At 49.5% G+C, this 22,422-nt stretch overlaps 1 protein-coding gene across 1 annotated transcript; it reads left to right on the forward strand.

Annotated features, from left to right (window-relative positions):
• Positions 1 to 7,157: 7,157 nt before the first annotated feature.
• On the forward strand, positions 7,158 to 7,574 carry NANOS2 (nanos C2HC-type zinc finger 2). The gene has a single exon (XM_066265324.1). The coding sequence runs from the start codon at positions 7,158 to 7,160 to the stop codon at positions 7,572 to 7,574; it is 417 nt and encodes a 138-aa protein (XP_066121421.1).
• Positions 7,575 to 22,422: the final 14,848 nt, after the last annotated feature.

Consider the following 22,422-nt stretch of genomic DNA (forward strand, 5'->3'; position numbering starts at 1 on the left):
AGTTCCGGAACCTCGGAACCCTCATCCCTCCTTAGCCATTCTTGCACATCAAGCAGATGCTACAGCTGCAGGGACCAGTACTGGGTCCCCGGGTCCCAGTTCTGCCACATTCAGGGACTCATGCCTCCCCAGCTGAAGGCTTCAGCTATGATTTTATGGAAAGCACTTAGCCCAGAGACCTCCATACTCATCTTGTTTTGGTTCCTCCCTCCAACACCCCTGTTCTTCCACATAGCAAGCCCCAACTCTTCTGCCTTCAAGAGTATTCATGGGTGGCCTGACCAGGCAGTGGCACAGGGGATAGATTGTGGGACTGGGATGCAGAGGACCCAGGTTCGAGACCCCGAGGTTGCTAGCTTGAGTGTGGGTTCATGTGGTTTGAGCAAGCCTTACCAGCTTGAGCCCAAGGTCGCTGGCTTGAGCACAGGGTCACTCAGTCTGCTGTAGCCCCCCAGTCAAGGCACATATGAGAAAGCAATCAATGAACAACTAAGGTGCCGCAACAAAGAATTGATGTTTCTCATCTCTCTCCTGCCCTATCTATCCCTCTCTCTCTGTCTCTGTCACAAAAAAAAATTTTTTTAAAAGAATATCCAGAGGTGCCTGACCAATGGTGGTGCAGCAAATAGAGCATCAACCTGGGACACTAAGATCCCAGGTTTGAAACTCCAAGGTCGCTGGCTTCAGCACAGGCTCATCTGGCTTGAACGTGGGATCATCAACATGATCCCATGGTGCTTGGCTTGAGCCCAAGGTCTCTGGCTTGGCTGGAGCACCCCCTCACCCATCAATACAATCAATGAACAACTAAAGTGCCATAATTATGCTTCCCTGTCTCTCTTTCTCTCCCCCCCCACCAAATTTCTATGGATAGGTAGCAAACAGGTCTCATTTGTTCTTCCATATGACTCATATAACTCATCCTTGCTGATTTCCTACTTCATTCTGTCCTTACACCTGGCAAGACCCTGCTTTCTGCTGACCACTTTTGCAGGCTCTTATAAGGGCCAGAGGATGTCCTGGGTCTGGGCCATATAGCCCTGGGCTTGGTTCCAGCCTCCCACTCACTGTTCATGTAACTTTAGACAAGCTTCTCGCCTCTCTCAGACTCCCATTCCCATCTGTAAAGTGGGACTATTAATAGACCCTACTGCACAGAGTCTGAGGAGGTTACAAGGAAATGGCAAAGGTAGAGCCTACTTGAGCATGGTGCTAGCCCAAAAGAGGCACTCAACAAATAAGTGCCCTTAAGATTATGGCCTCAGGCCCTGGCCAGGTAGCCCAGTTGGTGAGATACGCCAAGGTTGTGGGTTCGATCCCCAGTCAAGGCACATACAAGAATCAACCAATGAATGCACAAATAAGTGGAACAACAAATTGATGTTTCTCTCTCTCTCTCTCTCCCTTCTTCTCTCTCTAAAATTAATGAACATGCCTAAACTGTAGCGGTGCAGTGGATGAATTGTCAACTGGAATGCTGAGGTTGCCACTTTGAAACCCCCGGCTTGCCTGGTCAAGGCATGTATGAGAAGCAACCACTATGAGTTGATACTTCCTGTTCCTCCTCCCCCCCTAAAATCAATAAATAAAACATTTTATAAAATAAAACTAATCAATAAAATTCTTTTAAAGTATTGCCTCAATTGTGTCTTGATTACTATAGCTAACGCCTAGTAAGCACGTCCCATGGACCGGTCTCTGGGTTACTTTTAGCCGCCATGGAGTCCATGCTTCAGGGCAGGTGCTGACATCATCCCTCTTGATATGTGAGGAAACGAAGGCTAAGAGAATTAAGTAATAAGCCCACAAACCCGTGCAAGCAGGTGGTAGAACCAAGCTGGAAGCCGAGGCTGATTACAGAGCATGTGCCCATGCCTACCCCTTAAACTGTGGGGCGTTTTGTGCTGAAGTCACCCCACTGCCCAACCCAGTGACCCCAACATTATGCCAGAGCTGTCTGACTCGCCTTTTCAAGGAGGAAAACAGAAAGAAAACCTCACAGCCAGCCAGTGTGCTTTTATTTATAGGTTTTCAGAAAGTGCTTGGTCTACACATAAATCTGGGACCTTGGCCAGGAACTGTGGCTTTAAGAGTCTGAAACTTAGATCCTTCCCATCTTGGGCCTCTGTAACATAAGAAAGTGGGGTGAGCTGGACCAGGTGATCTGGAAGGCCCTGTGTAGCTCTCTGAAGCATTCACTTATTTGTTCATCCTGTTGACAAGTGTTGACTGAGACAGTGCAGAGCAGCAGGCAAGGGCTCTGGTGACTGCCGGTGATGTCTACCATATAGACATCACCTAACCAATTTGAGCATCAGTTGCTGCCTTTGCAAATCAACAGTAATAATGTACTTAACTCCGAAAAGCAATGAGGGTTCACTGGCACAAGGCGCATAAAGGGCCTTGTAGGAACAATCTCAACTCTGCCCTCGCTGACACAGTCCAGAGGGAGAGAGAGACCCATACCGTCAGTGATGACTCAGAGTGGACAGGGCTGGGATGTAGTCACCCACAGAATTCAGCTGACTCAGCCTGAAGGTTGGAGGGCTTCCTGAAAGAGGCTACAGTATAGCTAAGCAGTGCTGAACACTGTAATCACTAAAGACAATAGGAATCACCCATGTGAAAGGTATACCATTAATCTTGGGCATTCAGAGCAAGGACACATAACATGGCCTGGAGAGTCAGGTTACCTCTCCTTTCATGCATCCTCCTAACGTCCCCTGCTCTGCTCTCTGCTCAGCCCTGAGCTGGGCAATGCTGGGGACACATCAATGACCGTGACATCCCTGTCCCTGAACTTCCATGCTCACTGATTACCAGAGAGGACAGACATCAAACAGGTGTTATCTGAATCATTACCACAAAACGAAATTGCAGAAAGCTGGGAAATAGCATCACAAGAAGACCTTTCCTGTGACATTCACAAATCCTTCCCTATCACCTCCCAGCAGTGAGCCTGTCCACAGAGACAATGCACTCATTCAGTAAGCATTTAGCAAGCTCTTTCTAAGACACGGCAGACAGTGTCTACCACAGGGAGCTCTCCACACTTTGTTCAGACTTTGGTCCCTAACCAGATAGAGACAATATGAACTGACGGTGACAGCCCTGCTGTCTATCCCTAGTCAATAAACAGCAACCAGAGGAGTGTCCCAAAACATATTTTTCATATGTCACTTCCTTGCTCACATACCCTTTAGTGGCTCCCTACTTCTCTGAAGGCAAGGACCAACAGGCTGACCTTGGCCTACATCACTGGATCTTTGTTGTTGTTTTTCCACTGACTTAAGAGAGAGAGAGAGACAGAGATGAGAAAGAGAGAGAGAGAAGCTCCATTGTCCCATCTAGTTGTGTCCTCATTGGTTGCTTCTCATAGGTGCCCTCACGGGAGATCAAACCTGCAACTCTGTAGCACCAGAATGACACTTTATCCACTGAGCCACCCAGACAGGGCCCATCATCACTAGTCCTTAACACCATGAGACCTGACACCCAGCTCATATAACATTTCAAAATGCCCTTTTAGTATTCTGAAATTAAACTCATAGGTAATATGGCCCACCAACACACATTTTATTTTCAAAAAATTTGGCTTTAATTTTTATTTATTGACTTTAGAGAGAGAGTAAAGGGTCAGGGTCAGAGAGAGAGAGAGAGACAGGAACATGGATCTGTTCCTGTATGAGCCCTGACTGGGGACTGAATCGGCAACCTCTGTGCTTCAGAACGACGCTCTAACCAACCAAGCCATCCGGCCAGGGCATACTTTCAAATTTTTATATCATGTCCTAACTGAACTAACTGCAATGGAGAAATTTGTAATAAAATCATAATCTATTTTTGTATATAAATGCTCAAGTATGGCTATTCTAAAAAAAATCTCACCAGGCATCACCAATACGTAGACTCACCATGAATGAGAGAGGAATAACTGTGTTGTTTGGACAATTACCACAATCAGCATGGCCTGGGGTGGCAAAAATTTCTAGAAATAGTAAATAACTCTGGATAAAATTCCCAGCAACACCAAGAATAGGCAGGCCGCCATGTACACAGTTAGCCGAATTCCAGGAAAATCAGTGCATCTTACAAAACTGCAAAAACACTCGGTGTTTATATGTGAAACACTGCTGGTTCCAGACTCAGTTCATCACAATGGGCTTTTCCACCTACATGGGTGTCCAGTGGGACACAGGAAAGGTAAGTGGAGCCAGGGACAGAGCTTGGTCATGTGGACTGTTAATATACCTGGCATCCCCGGTCTCTGTCCACTAAAGCCAGTCACACCTCCAATCACTGTGACAAACCCAAAATGTCCTCACCACGTCCAAAACATCCCCAGAGGGAGATCCACAGTCTCATGGCAGCCAGCCCCTGCGCACCAAGCTATCCTTGTCTTGGGACCCTCACTCCACTCTGGCCACCTCAGTCCCCTTGCTGTCTCCTACTTCAAGCCTCCATATCTCATGTTCCTCTTTCTGGAAAATTCTTCTTTGTGCTCTTAGCCTCCAGGTCACCACCCCAGCACAGCCTCTCTCAGGGCACCCTACCTGTATGTAATCAGCTGTTCATGGTCCATTGTTTTCTCATTTGCTGGCTGTTGCCAGGATGGACTGGCTGCTCATGAAATCGGCACGAGGTTGCCATGGTCACAGCTGAGTTTCTAGTGCCCACCACAGGAGGCTCCAACGATTGTGTTAAGTGGTCAAGGTGACCACTGGAAATCATGAGTGGAGGAAAAATTTCTTGAAGTGACATGGCCTGGAGGCAAGGCTTTTGCTTGGTCCTGAAGGTCAGGAAAGATTGTAACAGTGCAAACGGCCAAGGCAGGGCATTCTGAGTGAGACTGTGCTGTGCCAAGGTCCTCTGATTCTTCTAAGATCAATTCTCAGCCTGACCTGTGGTGGCGCAGTGAATAAAATGTTGATTTGGAACGCTGAGGTCGCCAGTTCAAAAACCCGGGCTTGCCTGATGGAGGCACAAATGGGAGTTGATGCTTCCTGCTCCTCCCCCCTTCTCTCTCTCTCTCTCTCTCTCTCCCATCTCTAAAAATGAATTAAAAAAATAAAAACGAAAGAAAAAAAATATATTAATTCCCAGTGTTTCTGGACCCAAGGCTAGTGCGAATCCCAACTCTCTCATTTCCCTACTGTGTGACCATGAGTACATTCCTTAACCTCTCTGAGGCTCACAGCCTTCTCTGTAAATTGGAAATAATAGTGCCACCTCCTTGAGTGGTTATGAGGTTCAGATGATGCTTACAGATCATGTTATAAAACCCTGAATGTTATGTCCTGGCCGAGTAGTTCAGCTGGTTCGAGAGTCGTCCCAATGTACAAAGGTTGTTGGTTGTACCCCAGGTCTGGGAACATGCAGGAACCAACCAATAAATAGACAGATGGGTGGAGCAGCAGGTAGATGTTTCTCTTTCTCTAAAATCAATCAATAAATTTTGTAAATAAATAAATAAATAAACATTGAATACCATAGTATGCCCTCAGTATTTGTCCAATAAATCATTCCTAGTTCAGGACATAAGAAATTTGGTTTTAATTTAAGAAAGTCAGGGGAGCCCTGGCCAGGTGAATAAAGCATTAAGCCGGTGCACCAGAGGTTGCGGGTTCGACTCCGTGGTACATAGAAGCAATCAATCAATGAGTACACAATTAAAATGGAACTAAGTGAAACGAGTTGATGATTCTTTCTCTCTCTCTCTCTCTCCACCCCCCTACTTTTTTCTTTCTCCCTTTCTCTCAAATCAGTGGAAAAATAAATTTTTTTTTTTGTATTTTTCTGAAGCTGGAAACGGGGAGAGACAGTCAGACAGACTCCCGCATGCGCCCGACCAGGATCCACCTGGCACGCCCACCAGGGGCGAAGCTCTGCCCACCGGGGGCGATGCTCTGCCCTTCCGGGGTGTCGCTCTGCCGCCACCAGAGCCACTCTAGTGCCTGGGGCAGAGGCCAAGGAGCCATCCCCAGCGCCCGGGCCATCTCTGCTCCAATGGAGCCCTGGCTGTGGGAGGGGAAGAGAGAGACAGAGAGGAAGGATGGAGGGGGGGTGGAGAAGCAAATGGGCGCTTCTCCTATGTGCCCTGGCCGGGAATCGAACCCCAGTCCCCCGCACACCAGGCCGACGCTTTACCGCTGAGCCAACCGGCCAGGGCTGGAAAAATAAATTTTAAAAAAGGTATTGGAGCGTCGGCCTAGCATGCAGAGGACCCGGGTTCGATTCCCGGCCAGGGCACACAGGAGAAGCGCCCATTTGCTTCTCCACCCCTCCGCCGCGCTTTCCTCTCTGTCTCTTTCTTCCCCTCCCGCAGCCAAGGCTCCATTGGAGCAAAGATGGCCCGGGCGCTGGGGATGGCTCTGTGGCCTCTGCCTCAGGCGCTAGAGTGGCTCTGGTCGCAACATGGCGACACCCAGGATGGGCAGAGCATCGCCCCCTGGTGGGCAGAGCATCGCCCCTGGTGGGCGTGCCGGGTGGATCCCGGTCGGGCGCATGCGGGAGTCTGTCTGACTGTCTCTCCCTGTTTCCAGCTTCAGAAAAGTGAAAAAAAAAAAAAAAAAGGTATGGGAGCATTTGTTTTGTAGTCCCATAAACTGGCAGGCTGTGTGTCTCTAGGCCAAAGAGTTTTCCTCTCTGAGCTCCAAATACTTATCCATAAAATAGGGTCATAACTGTGTCTCCCACATGACGTTATTGTGAAAGTTAAACCAGATCATGTCATAACTGGGCAGCAGTGTCCAGCTCATAGTCAGGGGTTGTTGTTATTACTAAGAATGGCTCTGGAGTATATGAAAGGACAGGCCCACACCTTGGAATAAAGGAGGAGGGAGGTGAGGGACATTCGCTTTATTGAATGGATTGGGGAAGGCCTTTCCAGAGATCAAAGAGCAGCCTGGAGGCAGAGCAAGGACCAGACACGGGGAATGACCTCCTTCCCCATCTCCATGGGGAATTCAAGTCAGATGGGAGTCATGGGCAGGGAGTGGGCCCTTTAAATCCTAAGCTCCACCTTTGTTTAGAAGGGTCTTTGGGGAATATAAAAGGGGGTGCAGCTCCTCTCTGCTCCAGAAAACCACCTGCTCCTCCTGCAGCTAGTCCACAGCCCTGGCCTCTCTCCAGCCACCTACCACTCCTGCCTGGGTACCATGCCACAGCCACACTTCGACATGTGGAAGGACTACTTCAACCTGAGCCAGGTGGTGTGGACACTGATCCAGAGTCGGGGGCAAAGGCCAGAGGCCCAAGGTCTTGGGGAGCCAAGCCCTGAGCCCCAGCTGGGGCAGGACCCAGGGCTGGGAGGGCTGGGGACCAATGGAGGCCAGGCCATCCTGTGCAACTTCTGTAAGCACAATGGAGAGTCTCGCCATGTCTACTCTTCACACCAGCTGAAGACACCAGAGGGTGTGGTGGTGTGTCCCATTCTGCGGCACTATGTGTGTCCCCTGTGCGGGGCCACTGGTGGCCAGGCCCACACACTCAAGTACTGCCCGCTCAATGGTGGCCATCAGTCTCTCTACCGCCGCAGTGGGCGCAATTCCGCGGGACGCAAGGTCAAGCGCTGAGGACAGTGAGGTGCCCCCCTGCACCCCTAACCCTCCTGGTTCAGTCCCTACTAAGTTCCTGGACCCTCTCCCCGCTCACCTAGCCCTTTGGAACTTCTGTTCCCCAGAACTCCAACCCTGATGGATCCTGCAACAATGGCAGCTGCTGGGAAGCCAGGCCAGCCCAGCCCCGGGACCTCTCAGCCTCTGGGATCCCATCCTGCAGGCGTCTGTGAATTCGCAGTGCAGCAGCGCTCCCGCCCCTTGGACTACACAGCCGTGAGGCTCCTTCTGGGCCACAGTTCAGGGGTCCTCAGTCCTTCTGGGGCCTGCTGGTGACACCAGCCTTGCCCTTTTGACTTCTCAGTCCCTGGGCTCCATTCCTAGTGGGATTCGTGGATCCTGGGATCAATGGGACCCCGCGGTGCTCTGCCAGGCCAGCCCTCAGATTTTGCAACTAGCGAACAAGACTGGCTTGGACTTCTGGCCCAAAAACTTCAGGATGGGACTGTGACTTGAGACCAGCTGTGAGCAAGTTCCTCAGCCACGCAGACCCCGGGCTCATCAGGAACCGCCCAGATGGTTCCCTCCCTGCTCTCTGCAGCCCGTCCACAGGAGCTGGGGGCAGGAGGGGACGTATTGCTGTACACCCTGTCTCCGCAAGTTTGTCTGGGGGTGGAGAGCCTTGAGGTGAGGTGAGCTGCCACCCCTCCCCAACTCCTTCTGGTTGTGTTTCCCGACATTTGTTGTTCATGCCTCTTACTGCGGCCCTGCCCCCAACCGCAAATCACCAATGGGTCCTTCCCTCAGCGAGAGGGTGCGAGGGCGTCTCTCCACCACCTCCCACCCACGCCCACCGAGTCAGGATAGTTTGTTAACAGTTTGTTTATCTTCTCCCTTTTTTTTTTACATCCTCCAACAGTTAAGTCAACAAAGTGCCCGTATGGGAATGGCAACTGGCTAGTTTTTATTTTAAGGGGCAAAGCAGAGCTCCAGTCAGATTTTAAGTTGTTTTTGGCCCAGGGCTGGGGCCCACGTGCTGCCGTCTGGTAAATAAAGAGTTTCTGGTTATCTTCCAAATTGTTACCTCTGTTTGTGTTTTCTCGTCTGGCCCAACCCAGACACAAATACCCCCCCACACTTCCCACCCCCATCTGCTGGTGGGGGAAGGGGGCCACACTTACCCAACACATGAGGAGGGGGAAGCAGAAGGGAAGTGATTCTAGGTTCCTCTCAGGATGTGCCCCCCATATATCGTCCCTCACAGGTCACTAGCGGACTGGTCCTCCAGTCCCAGCTTCCACCTTGACCCGATTCCTCTTCCACATTCTTCTGGCTCTTTCCAGGGTTTCTCCCTCCCACCCTGATAGACCACAGGTTTTCTAGGACCTACTTTATGGTAATTCTTAAACTTTGGAGAGGTGATGAAAAGTATGGTCCCACCCCAGGGAAATGCACATATGCACAAAACATTGCATATGATATCAGAGCTTCTTTGATTCTATTGTTTCGTAAATATTTATTGTGCACCTGCTGTGTGCCAGGCACTGTTGCAGGCCTTGGCTGCTACAGCAGCAAGCAGGGAGCTGACATTCTAGTGGGGAAGGCAGTGCACTGACAATTAATAAATATATGATGTCAGGTGGTCAGTGTTATGAAGGAAAAGAAGACAGGTAAAGGGGTGGAGATTGTGAAACAGAGGCTGTTACAGACATGGCCTTTGTAGAGGTGACATGTGAAGAGAATCCAAATGAAATGAGGAAGCCTGACCTGTGGTGGCGCGGTGGATAAAGCATTGACTTGGAATGCTGAGGTCGCTGGTTCAAAACCCTGGGCTTGCCCGGTCAAGGCACATGCAACAAGCAATCAATGAACAATTAAAGTGAGGCAACTATGACTTGATACTTCTTGTTCTCTCCCCTCCTCTCTCTGTAAAATCAATAAATAAAATTAAAAAAAAATGAAATGAGGAAAGCAAAGAATATTCAGGGAAGGGCAAGCCAGACAGAAGGGACAGCAAGTTCAAGGGTCCTGAGCTGGAACTGAATCCTGTGTGTTTGCAGAGTAAGCACAGGCCAGATGAGGGAGAGCTAAGATCACAGAGGCAACTGGGGTGGGCAGAGAGCTCAGGTCTCAGACTGGACCGCCCTCACACACGCACTGGCTCCAGAGAACCAAAGGCCCAGTTAGGGTCTCTATTCACAGGTCCTTTTCCATGACAGAGACCCCCCAAGTTAGGTCAAATAGAAAGAAGGGACGGCCCAACCTCAGAACCGGGGTGTGCAACTGTGCCCAGCACAGGGGTGCCCTGGAGGAAGCAGAGTGGGGGGCGCTGCTTCGAGCAGGAAGCTGATGCCCTCTCAAATGGGGTGACAAGGGAGAGTGCAGTTCAATAAGGGGACTGAAGTGCGGCAGCAGTTACAGAAAGCCACCAGTACACTCAGTACTTGAGGGAACTGGGACATGTGGAGGGGTGTCCTTGAGATTTGGAGAAGTGGGAGAAGACGCTGCCGTAGGTCTGGGTTTTGGAGGACAGAGTGCCTGGGGACACCAGGCAAAGCATCCAGTATGCTGCCTCACACCGGGCTCTGGGGCTCAGAGGACAGGGCTAGAAACAAACACGTAGTAGACACCGGGTTTCTGGGGGTTTTAATTAATTAAACCATTTGTTTGACAGAGAATTAAGTGGCAGGGTAGCTGGCAAGACCTGAGGACACCAGAGGGGCTAAGGACGTAAAGGACCCTGACCTTGATCTCCTCCATCACCCTCACCTGCACTGCTTCATACGCCTCTGCCAAAGGCCCCCTCCCTGCATCTTCTCACAAGCTCCACCAGAGTTAGACCCAGCTCCCCACTCAGCCCAGACTCCCATGGAGCCACAGCGCCCTGGCTGCCTCCCCTGGACACACAGGGGAAGGGAGCCATCTACTTGACATCCAGGTGTCTGGTCCTGGTCCCAGTTGGGGATAAGTCGGGATCAGTTTGGATATGGTGAGTATAAGGTGCTCAATGGTGTTAATGGTTGAGTTTCTTTTTTTTTTTTTTTGTATTTTTCTGAAGTGAGAAGCAGGGAGGCAGAGAGACAGACTCTTGCATGAGCCTGACTGGGATCCACACTGCATGCCCAGTAGGGGGTGATGGTCTACCCATGAGGGGAGTTACTCCGTTGCAGCCAGTGCCTGAGGAAGAGGCCATGGAGTGGTCCTCAGCACCCAGGCCAACTTTGCTCCAGTGGAGCCTTGGCTGCAGGAGGGGAAGAGAGAGAGAGAAAGAAAGAGAGAAAGGAGGGGTGAAGAAGCAGATGGGCACTTCTCCTGTGTGCTCTGGCTAGGAATTGAACCTGGGACTTCCACATGCCAGGCCGACACTCTACCACTGAACCAACCAGCCAGGGCTGAATTTCTTTTTCTTTTTTCTTTCTTTTTTTTTTTTTTTTTTTGTATTTTTCTGAAGCTGGAAACGGGGAGAGACAGTCAGACAGACTCCCACATGCGCCCCACCGGGATCCACCCAGCACGCCCACCAGGGGGCGATGCTCTGTCCCTCCGGGGCATTGCTCTGTTGCGACCAGAGCCACTCTAGCGCCTGAGGCAGAGGCCAAGGAGCCATCTCCAGCGCCTGGGCCATCTTTGCTCCAGTGGAGCCTTGGCTGCGGGAGGGGAAGAGAGAGACAGAGAGGAAGGAGAGGGGGAGGGGTGGAGAAGCAGATGGGCGCTTCTTCTGTGTGCCCTGGCCGGAAATCGAACCTGGGACTTCTGCACGCCAGGCCGACGCTCTACCACTGAGCCAACCGGCCAGGGCCTCTTTTTCTTTTGAGTGAGTGAGAGAGACTTAAGGGAAAGATGAGAAGCATCAATTCACAGTTGTGTCACTTTAGTTGTTAACTGATTCTTCTCATACATGCCTTGACAAGGGGGAGCCAGTGATCCCTTGCCCAAGCCAGTGACATTGGGCTTCAAGCCAGCAACCTTTGGGCTCAAGGCAGTGACCATAAAATCATGTTGATGAGTCCACGCTCAAGCTGGCAACCCTGCGCTCAAGCTGGTGAGCCTGCAGTCAAGCCAGTGACTTTAGGGTTTCAAACCTGGGACCTCAGGATCTCAAGTTGATGCTGCATGGAGTGCACCACCATCCGTCAGGCAAGGGTTGAATATTGTCTTCCCCCAAAAGTATTAAAGTGCTATCCCTCAGTGCTTAAGAATGTGACCTCATTTGGAGATGTCATTAGTTAAGATGAAGTCATACTGGAATAGAGTGGGCTATTAATCCAATATGACTAGTGTCCTTATAACAAGAGGAGAGACACACAGAGGGAAGATGTAGGCAGAGATTGGGGTGATGCTGCCACAAGCCAAGGGAAGCAGGCCCAGGCTGCCAGAGGCTAAAAGAGGTGAGGAAGAGCCTTCCCTACAGTCTTCGAGGGAGTCAGCACTGCCTACAGCCAGACTTCAGCCTGCAGAGCTGTGAATATTTTTCTGTTGCTTTAAGCCACCACCTAGTGTGTGGTATTATGGCAGCCCTTATAAATGAATACACTGGCCTGACCAGGCGGTGACGCAGTGGATAGTGTCGGACTGGTAGGTGGAGGACCCAGGTTCGAATTCCCGAAGTCACCAGCTTGAGCACAGGCTCATCTGGTTTGAGCAAAAAGCTCACCAGCTTGAGCCCAAGGTCTCTGGCTTGAGCAAGGGGTCACTAGGTCTGCTGTAGCCCCCCGGTCAAGGCACATATGAGAAAGCAATCAATGAACAACAAAGGTGTCACAACAAAAAATTCATGATTGATGCTTCTCATCTCTCTCTATTCCTGTCTATCCCTTTCTCTGACTCTCTGTCTCTGTAAAAAAAAAAAACAACGAATACACTGGCATCAGGATAGTGCTGGTCCGTCAGGAGTCTGGGCTGAAGGGCCATTTGGGTCTAAGTCAGTCCTGGACCTAAGTGAGAAGGCTGGAGCCAGGGAGCCATGGGCAAAGGTGAGTTGTTGAGACAGGAGGGTTGCTCAGACTTCAGTACCTCCCCTGCCTCCCACCCCCTCCCATGAACCAGAGGCTAGGGAGCCCAGGGGATGAAGATCCCGCAGCCAGCCTCCTGGGCCCAGAGCAAGCAGACAGGGGCAGAATGGGTCTGGAGGACAACCATACACTTCCGCTCAGGGGCTTTCATGAGCCCACTCTGTGTGTTCTAGAACAGAACAGGGGAAACAGAAGCCAGACGCGTCCCTGCAGACAAGCAAATGCTTAAGAGTGAGCCCCTCCCTCCAGCACCACTTTGGGATGAGGTGGGGGAGGGGGCAGTTCTACACCCGCATACAACTGGAGAAGAAAAATTAGATCCATTCAAGATTGCTCTAGAACCCCGCAGAATTCCCATTGTGCCCTGAAGTGTACAAGCCTAAGGCTGAATTCCTGAACCTCACCATCCCGCTGTGGCTATGCTGCCTACCATCTCATGGGTCTCTGAAACTGATTTTGTGCACCTATCTGGGTTCAGAGGTTAAAGCTGACTCCCAGTGTCAACCAGAATCTGGGTGTTCTGGAGAGTTTTATACAAATGAGGGGGAAAGATAGCTCCCTGGACTACAGTCTTTCTGTTTTTCATCTTTGTTGAGCATGTTGATAGATCACTTTTAGGTTTAGCTTTCTGCTTCTCTTTATGTGTCTTTCCATTTGCCCCTTTTGTCTCCCTCCTTCTTCCTTTTACCCTTTCTTCCTTCTTCCTCCCTCCCCCCTTCTCTTGCAGTCATTCTGATGCATGCAAACGTTTCTGCCAGATCCCACTTTGATCATAGACAACTGCCTAAGAAATACCCACTTGGATGTTTCATCATGTCCAAAAGGGAAATCACACACCTATCAGGAAATCCTGTTGGCTCTAAATATTATATATACCCAGATTCTGACCATCCCACCCAAGTCCGCCACTGCCTGATCCCCACCACCCCTCGCCCCAGGACTATTAAAGTCAGCTCCTCATTGGTCTCTCTGCTTCTGCTCTTGACCTCCTAGAGTTTACATTCCAACCCCAACAAAAGTGATCCCATTAAAACACAAGTCAGCTCACAGCCCCTCCTCTGCACAGAGCCCTCCTGTGGTCCCTGTTTCACTCAAAGTAAAAGTCAAAGTTCTCACCATGGCCTCTCTCTGAACATTTCTCACTATTCCATGAATGCTTCAAGAGCATACCTGCCTCAGGGCCTTTGCACATACCCTGCCCCCTACTTGGATCACTCTTACCCCAGATTCCCACATAGCTTGCTCCCTTACCTCCTTCAGTTCTTTGGTCAAATGTCACCTTCTCTGTGAGGCTTTTGCATCCTCACACTCCTGACCTCTCTTATCTGCTCTTTCTTTCCACCTTAACACTTAACCACCATCAAACATGCTATACTGTTTAATTACTGATTATGTATATGGTTAGTCTGATGTGTCAACTTGGGAGGCTACGTTCCCCAATTATTCAAATACTAATCCAAGTGCTGCCAAGCAGGTATTTTGTAGATGCAGTTAAACTCACACTTGGTTGACTTTAAGTAAGGGAGATTATCCTAGATAATTTGTCAAATGTTTATACATATTGACCTAGTTAATACTCATAATACCCCAGTGGTGTAGATACTAGGTAGGGTTAATCCCCATTTTACAGAGAGAAAAACCAAGGCCCAGAGAGGTTAAGCAACCTGTTTGAGGTTACATAACAAGTAAGTGGGAAAATTTGAAACCAAACAACCTGGCTCCAGAGTTGAGCAACTTCCACTACCTTGTGATGTGTCTTAAAAACCTCTGCAGCCCCAGCCAGGTAGCTCAGTTGGTTAGCATCGTCCCAAAGTGCAGAGATTGCCAGTTTGATCCCCAGTCAGGGCATGAACAGGAACATTGTTCCTGTCTCTCTCATGCTCTCTCCTTTCCTCTTTCTAAAATCAATAAAGTAAATATTTAGAGGGAAAAAAACCTCTGAAAATATACAACTTAAACAAAAGTTCCGCAAAGTAATAGTTACCTTACTATTTATAATGCATTCTGATAATTTCCTGTTCTGTTTTATTTTTTTTTTATTTAAGGCTGGGTTGCAACCCACTTTTTTTTTTAAACGAGAAAGAGACACACTGACAGGAAGGGAGAGATGAAAAGCATTGACTCGTAGTTGTATCAGTTTAGTTGCTTATTGCTTGCTTCTCATACATGCCTTGACTGGGGGGTTCAAACCAAGCCAGTGACCCCTTGCTCAAGCCAGAGACCGTAGGCTTAAGCCAGTGACCTTAGGGCTCAAGCCAGCAACCATGGGATCATGTCTATAACCCCACACTCAAGCTGGCAACCCCATGCTCAAACTGGTGAGCCTGTGCTCAAGCTGGGCGACCTAGGGGTTTCAAACCAAGGTCCTCAGCATACCAGGTCAGTGTTCTATCCACGGTGCCACCGTCTGGTCAGGCAATTATTCTGGACCTGCTATTGGGTCAGGATCCACAGTTTGGAAAAAACACTTTGGAATGCCTTCCCTAATTCACCCCCACCCCAAGAGCCTTGTCCTTTGACTTTCTTCATCTTGTCTCATCACACCCACACCTGCACAACTCCAGAGCCTCACCTCTGCTGGCGGCTCCCACACTCCAGCCTTCTCATCAGCTCCAGACCTGATTTAGACCCAAATCATCCCTGAGCTGGACTTCCCTGGCCCCAAAAGCATCCCAGATGCCCCCCTGGAGGCTCAGTGGATTTGTTCCCAAGGGCTACCCTAATAATACCACACACTGGGTGGCTTAAAACAACAGAAATGCATCCTCTCACAGTTTTGGAGTCTGGAAATTTGAAATCAAGCTTTTGGCAGGGTCACACTCCCTCAAAGTCTCTAGGGGAGGATCCTTCCTCACCTCTTCCTGCTCCTCACAGCCCCAGGCCTCCCCTGGCTTGTGGCAGCATCGCCCCAATCTCTGCCCATCTTCCCTCTGTGTATCTCTCTCCTGTCGTTATTAGGATACCAGTCATGTTGGATTCAGGGCCCACCCTACTCCAGTATGATGTCATCTTAACTAAAAACATCTCCAATGATCCTATTTCCAAATAAGGTCACATTCTGAAGTACTGATGACTAGGACTTCAATATCTTTTTTGGAGGGACACAATTCAATGCATATCATCCACTAAGCACTTCACATTCACCCTATCCTAACTGACCCTATACCCCCAAATGGGGCCTAGGCCAGAGAACTGGGTGTGACACACACATCACCCGTCCTCTGCCCAGTCTGATGGTCTCTGCACTCTTTACATTCTGCCTTTCAAACGCCTTCCAATTAATTTCTACCTTTGCCACCATCCCTGCCCTGGTCCAGTGTCTCCCCACTCCTCCTTGTCCCTGCTCTAGACTTCTCCCTTGACTCTGGCCAGTGGTCTCAGCCCCTCCCATCAACTCTTGACACAGCTGCCAAGGGATCTTTCTAAACCACACATCAGACCCTGTGCTTCCTGGCTCAGGACCCACTGCCTGAAAGATAGCATTCAAGCTCCTTCACGTTGCCCATAAGGCCCTGCATGGTTGCCCCTGACTGCTGGACCCTGTCCCCTCACAGGGCACATGTGGGACCTCATATAAACCCAGCCTTGTTGAAAGTCAGCTTGCTACCAAGTCTGCACCTGCATCCACTTGGAAAAATACAGCCAGAGAAAAATACCGCCACAGTGACGCATCTCATTTCAATTTACTATCCAATAACCTTAAGAGATTGGTTCTGTGTGTCTACCTTTCCCTGGCCACCTGCTCACTTCATGCTTTCTCCTCTCTCTCCACCCTGTCCCTGCTTCCTTCTCTACTAAGACAACATAAGGAACCAGAAGAGAATGTTCTTCACCAAATCTCGCCACCTGCCAGCCTCCATGCTTATATGCTGCCCCCTGTTCACTGTGGCTGAACAGCCCATGCCCCTTAGACCACACCCCACTTGGTCCCTGGAACCCACACACCGTGCCTACTCAAGGAGAAATAAACCTCTCAAGATCTTGTTTCCCCTTGAGATACCATCCCGTTTCTGTGCTACAAAGGATCACCCACGCTGGCTCTCTCTAAACCCTCTCCTGGACCACCCAGTCAAGCTACTGCCTCCACCACCCAAATGACTCTTTTCAAGATTACTGGGGTTGGCCCTGGCCGGTGGTTCAATGGATAGAGTGTCAGCCTGGCATATTGACGTCTCAGGTTCGATTCCTGGTCAGGGCACACAGGAGAAGTGACCATCTACTTCTCCCCATCTCCCAGCTCCCCGTACTCTACCTCTTCCCCTTCTGTAGCAAGTGGCTCAGTTGGTTGAGCGTGGTCCCAAGTGCTGAGGATAGCTCCATTGGAGCGCATCAGCTTCAGGTGCTAAAAATACTCAAGTGTCACAGTGCATGCAGGAGTTTGCCTCAGTATCTCCTCTCCTCTCACCTAAAAAAATAAAATAAAAAGATTACTGGTGTTAGCTCCAGTGGTCAGTTCCTCATCTTGGCCTCCAGGCAGATTTTGGTATCACTTACCCTTCCCTCTGCCTTGATTTGGGCCCTTTAGTTGGCCTCCAGGGCATCAGACTAACTGGTCCTCCTCTAATGTCACTGATAGCTCCTCCCAGCCTGCTCTGCTGCCCCCAAACCTCTGCATAGAGTGCACCAGCCTCAGGCCATGGATGACACTTGCTCCCTTGTTAACTTCTCCCAGACTTAGGGACTCACATGTCCCTTATTCACTGACCACTTCTAAATTTCTTTCTCAAGGCTGAACCTCTCCCCTAAAGTCCAGACTCAACTATCCAACTGCCCACCTGACATCTGTACTTGGCTCATTAATGGACACCTCAAGTTTAGGCAAACTTGAACTCCAGATCCTCTTGCAGCCTTGCCCTGTTGTTAGTATTCAGGGTCTCATGAAGAGGAGCCACAAAGGAATGAGGCAGCAACAGCAACACTACAAGTGGAGGACCCTAATCTCTCCAGGATTGAGGTGCCTTGGAGAGATCAGCTATCCAATTTATTAAGCAGAAACATGACATCATGTGCAAGAAACTAACACACAGAACAGTGTCCAATTTTATTATTTAGTTTTGCAAAACTGATTAGATTTCTCTTGCCCTTTCTGAGACATAACACCACACCATCTACTGTCTGATTCTTTTTTTTTTTTTTTTTTTTTTCCTTTCATTTTTTCTGAAGCTGGAAATGGGGAGAGACAGTCAGACAGACTCCCGCATGCGCCCGACCGGGATCCACCCGGCACGCCCACCAGGGGCGACGCTCTGCCCACCAGGGGGCGATAATCTGCCCATCCTGGGCGTCGCCATGTTGCGACCAGAGCCACTCTAGCGCCTGGGGCAGAGGCCACAGAGCCATCCCCAGCGCCCGGGCCATCTTTGCTCCAATGGAGCCTTGGCTGCGGGAGGGGAAGAGAGAGACAGAGAGGAAAGCGTGGCGGAGGGGTGGAGAAGCAAATGGGCGCTTCTCCTGTGTGCCCTGGCCGGGAATCGAACCCGGGTCCTCCACACGCTAGGCCGACGCTCTACCGCTGAGCCAACCGGCCAGGGCCTGTCTGATTCTTGACCTGCAGAAAGCTCCAGCAGGGCCAAGCATCCACGTCCTTGGGCCTTCCCTGGACACGACTGCCTTCAGTCATGTATGCTTGGTCTCAGCCTTCACTTCCTCAGGACAGGAACAGAAAGTCACTCGGTACTTTGGCTTTCCTCCAACATCTCCCCCCCTTTTCTTTAACTCATTCTGCAACATTATGGTGTACAAGGAGGCTCGTCCTCCAGAACGGTACAAGTTGCTTCTGCTCTTTCTCCAGACTAAGCAAATACAAAAACATAAAACAGCAATGACATTTAATGCGTTTATTGTAGAAGTTCCTAATAATTGCAAATGTTTAACAGAGTTTAGTTCAAATAATCCATCAGCAATACAACTTAATAAAGGTGCTCGATTCCCGGCCAGGGCACATAGGAGAAGCGCCCATTTGCTTCTCCACCCCCCCCCCTTCCTCTCTGTCTCTCTCTTCCCCTCCCACAGCCAAGGCTCCATTGGAGCAAAGATGGCCCGGGCGCTGGGGATGGCTCCTTGGCCTCTGCCCCAGGCGCTAGAGTGGCTCTGGTTGCGGCAGAGCGATGCCCCGGAGGGGCAGAGCATCGCCCTCGGTGGGCAAAGCATCGCCCCGGTGGGCGTGCCAGGTGGATCCTGGTCAGGCGCATGCGGGAGTCTGTCTGACTGTCTCTCCCGTTTCCAGCTTCAGAAAAAAATACCAAAAATAAATAAATAAATAAAGGTGCACTAGAAAGCAATTTCAGTTTTTCTCGGAAAGTGTCATATATATCTTTTTTAGAGCTTCTTCTATTAAATTCATTTTGGACGAATTTTGCCATTGTCTATACTCTATGCATCTGAACAGGTATCCAGACTCCTGTTCTAGCTTTAAGTATATACACAGAATCAACAGATTGATTATAATTAACAGAGAAATTGAGACATGTATAAAAAGAACAATTCACACAGGTAATGAGATTAATTGATTCATTCTAGGACACAGGACCAATCATGAACATATAAGGTAGGCATACATAAGTCTGAAAGGTCCACCCTTGTAATATATATAGAATAAGGTGATGAACCACCCCTAAGTAGGCAGTTCAGCTTTTTGTGTTGCAGTTGTCTTCATCTTCACTTCTCTGATAACCTTTGGCTCTAGGCTTAGTCTATTTCTTCTTCTGGAGGCTCAGAGATGTTAAATCTCCCTCTCTTCCACTTCTGACTCATGCCGAGGCTTCACTCTTCTGGAAGATATCCACTGGTCTCCTGTATCTGTGGAGATAAGAGCAAATCCTCACCCCCCTATTTTGCCCACATTACTGTTGTAAATCAGCAAACTGTCCCTGTCCAAAAAGCTCATCTTGTGTAATATTAATAGGAGGGTTAACGTTAGCATTCCAATTAGCTTGAATACGAGTCTGATCCTCCCACCAAGTCATAAATTGTAAATATTCCGCTTTTGAAAGAACAGTCCAAGCTAACATCTCCCAACAGCAGAAGGAGGACGCAGAAACCAATTATCTTGGTAAGTTTTGAAAGGGTTAATACTATATCGAACCTCCCCATCAGAAAGTTTAGACCAGGAGTCCCCAAACTTTTTATATAGGGGGCCAGTTCACTGTCCCTCAGATCGTTGGAGGGCCAGACTATAAAAAAAAACTATGAACAAATCCCTATGCACACTGCACGTATCTTATTTTAAAGTAAAAAAACAAAATGGGAACAAATACAATATTTAAAATAAAGAACAAGTAAATTTAAATCAACAAACTGACCAGTATTCCTTTTTTTTTATTATTCATTTTAGAGAGGAAAGAGAAAGGGAGAGAGACAGAGAGGAGAGAGAGAGACAGAGAGAGAAGGTGGGGAGGAGCTAGAAGCAACAACTCCCATATGTGCCTTGACCAGGCAAGCCTAGGGTTTCGAACCGGCGACCTCAGCATTTCCAGGTCAATGGTTTATCCACTGTGCCACCACAGGTCAGGTCTGACCAGTATTTCAATGGGAACTATGGGCCTGCTTTTGGCTAATGAGATGGGCAATGTCCAGTTCCATTTTGTCACTGCTAGCTGTAACAAGTGATATGATGCACTTCCAGAGCCGTGACGTGTGCGTCCCACGTCACTGGAAGTAGTACTGTACATGAGCAACGCTGCACTTTGCAGCGCCGCCACATACAGTACTCTCACTGACCACCAATGAAAGAGGTGCCCCTTCCGGAAGTGCAGCGGGGGCCGGATAAATGGCCTCAGGGGGCCACATGCGGCCTACGGGCCGTAGTTTGGGGACCCCTGGTTTAGACTGTAATTCAAAAAGCTGCTCCATGGCCCTGGCCGGTTGGCTTAGTGGTAGAGCGTCAGCCTGGCGTGCGGGGGACCCGGGTTCGATTCCTGGCCAGGGCACATAGGAGAAGCACCCATTTGCTTCTCCACCCCCACCCCCTCCTTCCTCTCTGTCTCTCTCTTCCCCTCCCGCAGCCCAGGCTCCATTGGAGCAAGGATGGCCTGGGCGCTGGGGATGGCTCCTTGGCCTCTGCCCCAGGCACTAGAGTGGCTCTGGTTGCGGCAGAGCGATGCCCCAGAGGGGCAGCGCATCGCCCCCTGGTGGGCAGAGCATCGCCCCTGGTGGGCGTGCCAGGTGGATCCCGGTCGGGCGCATGCGGGAGTCTTTCTGACTGTCTCTCCCCGTTTCCAGCTTCAGAAAAATACAAAAAAAAAAAAAAGCTGCTCCTTTAATTGTTTAAAAGATAAATGCTCTTCTTCATCAGAGGCCAAATGACCTTCGTTATCTTCCCATTGTAAAAAAAACTTAGAGCTGCCTGACCAGGTGGTGGTGCAGTGGATAGAGCGTTGGACTGGGATGCAGAGGACCCAGGTTCGAGACCCTAAGGTTGCCAGCTTGAGCGCAGGCTCATCTGGTTTGAGCAAAGCTCACCAGCTTGGACCCAAGGTCGCTGGCTGAAGAAAGGGGTTACTCGGTCTGCTGAAGGCCCGCAGTCAAGGCACATATGAGAAAGCAAAGGCCCGCAGTCAAGGCACATATGAGAAAGCAATCAGTGAACAACTAAGGTGTCAGAATGCGAAAGGAAAAACTAATGATTGATGCTTCTCATCTCTCCGTTCCTGTCTGTCTATTCTTCTCTCTGACTCTCTCTCTGTCTCTGCAAAAAAACAACTTTGATTAATCCTAATACTTGAATTACTATTTGACTTCTAATTCCAAATACTCCTTACAATGCACCAACCAAATTAGCAAGTCTTAAGGATTGACATTCCATACAATTTAAATTTAAATTAGTGCTCCTTACAAGTTCCAATTTTAAAGCAAAAAATGTAGGCATAAAACTATTTTTTCAATATAAGAGCCAGCATTTCCAATTTTTGCAAGCAAGAACTTAATTCAGGCCTTAAAAATCACATTTTAGACAATATCAAACAAAAACTAAACAGAAACTAGAATCAGACAAACCAGAGAGACATCGGGATTTCAGAGCACAATCAGACTAGAAAGATGCCTGCCTGATCTCAGCCAGGGCATTTTCTGACAGAGGCTAATGATGGATGAGACTAATCAAAATCTCTGAGAAAAAAAACTGGGAAGCCACTAAGAGATTTTGAAATCGAATCCATCAGGAGTCCCCGTCTAAATTTCCAGGCAAATAATAAGAAAGAACAAAATGATAGTTCAGAAGATTGTAGCTAACACATTAAAGAAAACCAGACCGGCCCTGGCCAGTTGGCTCAGTGGTAGAGCATCGGCCTGGTGTGTGGGAGTCCCGGGTTCGATTCCCGGCCAGGGCACACAGGAGAAGCACCCATCTGTGTCTCCACCCTTCCCCCCTCTCCTTCCTCCCTGTCTCTCTCTTCCCCTCCCGCAGCCAACGCTCCATTGGAGCAAAGTTTGCCCGGGCGCTGAGGATGGCTCTGTGGCCTCTGCCTCAGGCACTAGAATGGCTCTGATTGCGGCAGAGCGACGCCCCAAGTTGGGCAGAGCATTGCCCCCTGGTGGACATGCCAGGTGGATCCCAGTCAGGCGCATGCGGGAGTCTGTCTGACTGCCTCCCCGTTTCCAGCTTCAGAAAAGTACAAAAAAAAAAAAAACCAGACCATAACAGGAAAAGCTGTAACTTTCTTAATACCTGAGTCTCCTATCCATTCTCAAATTCCATAGCTGCTGCAACTGGCAGTTCAGGTTGACCATGCTGAGACCTCTCCTCCACCCCAATTCCAGCTGAACGGCAAACTAAGTTAATAAGCTCTGATAACCCACTTCCATCAGACTAGCCTTTTAAAGGAATGATTTCTCCACTCTGATGAGCTCTCCAGAGA

Source organism: Saccopteryx bilineata, chromosome 3 (assembly GCF_036850765.1).
Source record: "Saccopteryx bilineata isolate mSacBil1 chromosome 3, mSacBil1_pri_phased_curated, whole genome shotgun sequence".
NCBI classification, from domain to species: domain Eukaryota; kingdom Metazoa; phylum Chordata; class Mammalia; order Chiroptera; family Emballonuridae; genus Saccopteryx; species Saccopteryx bilineata.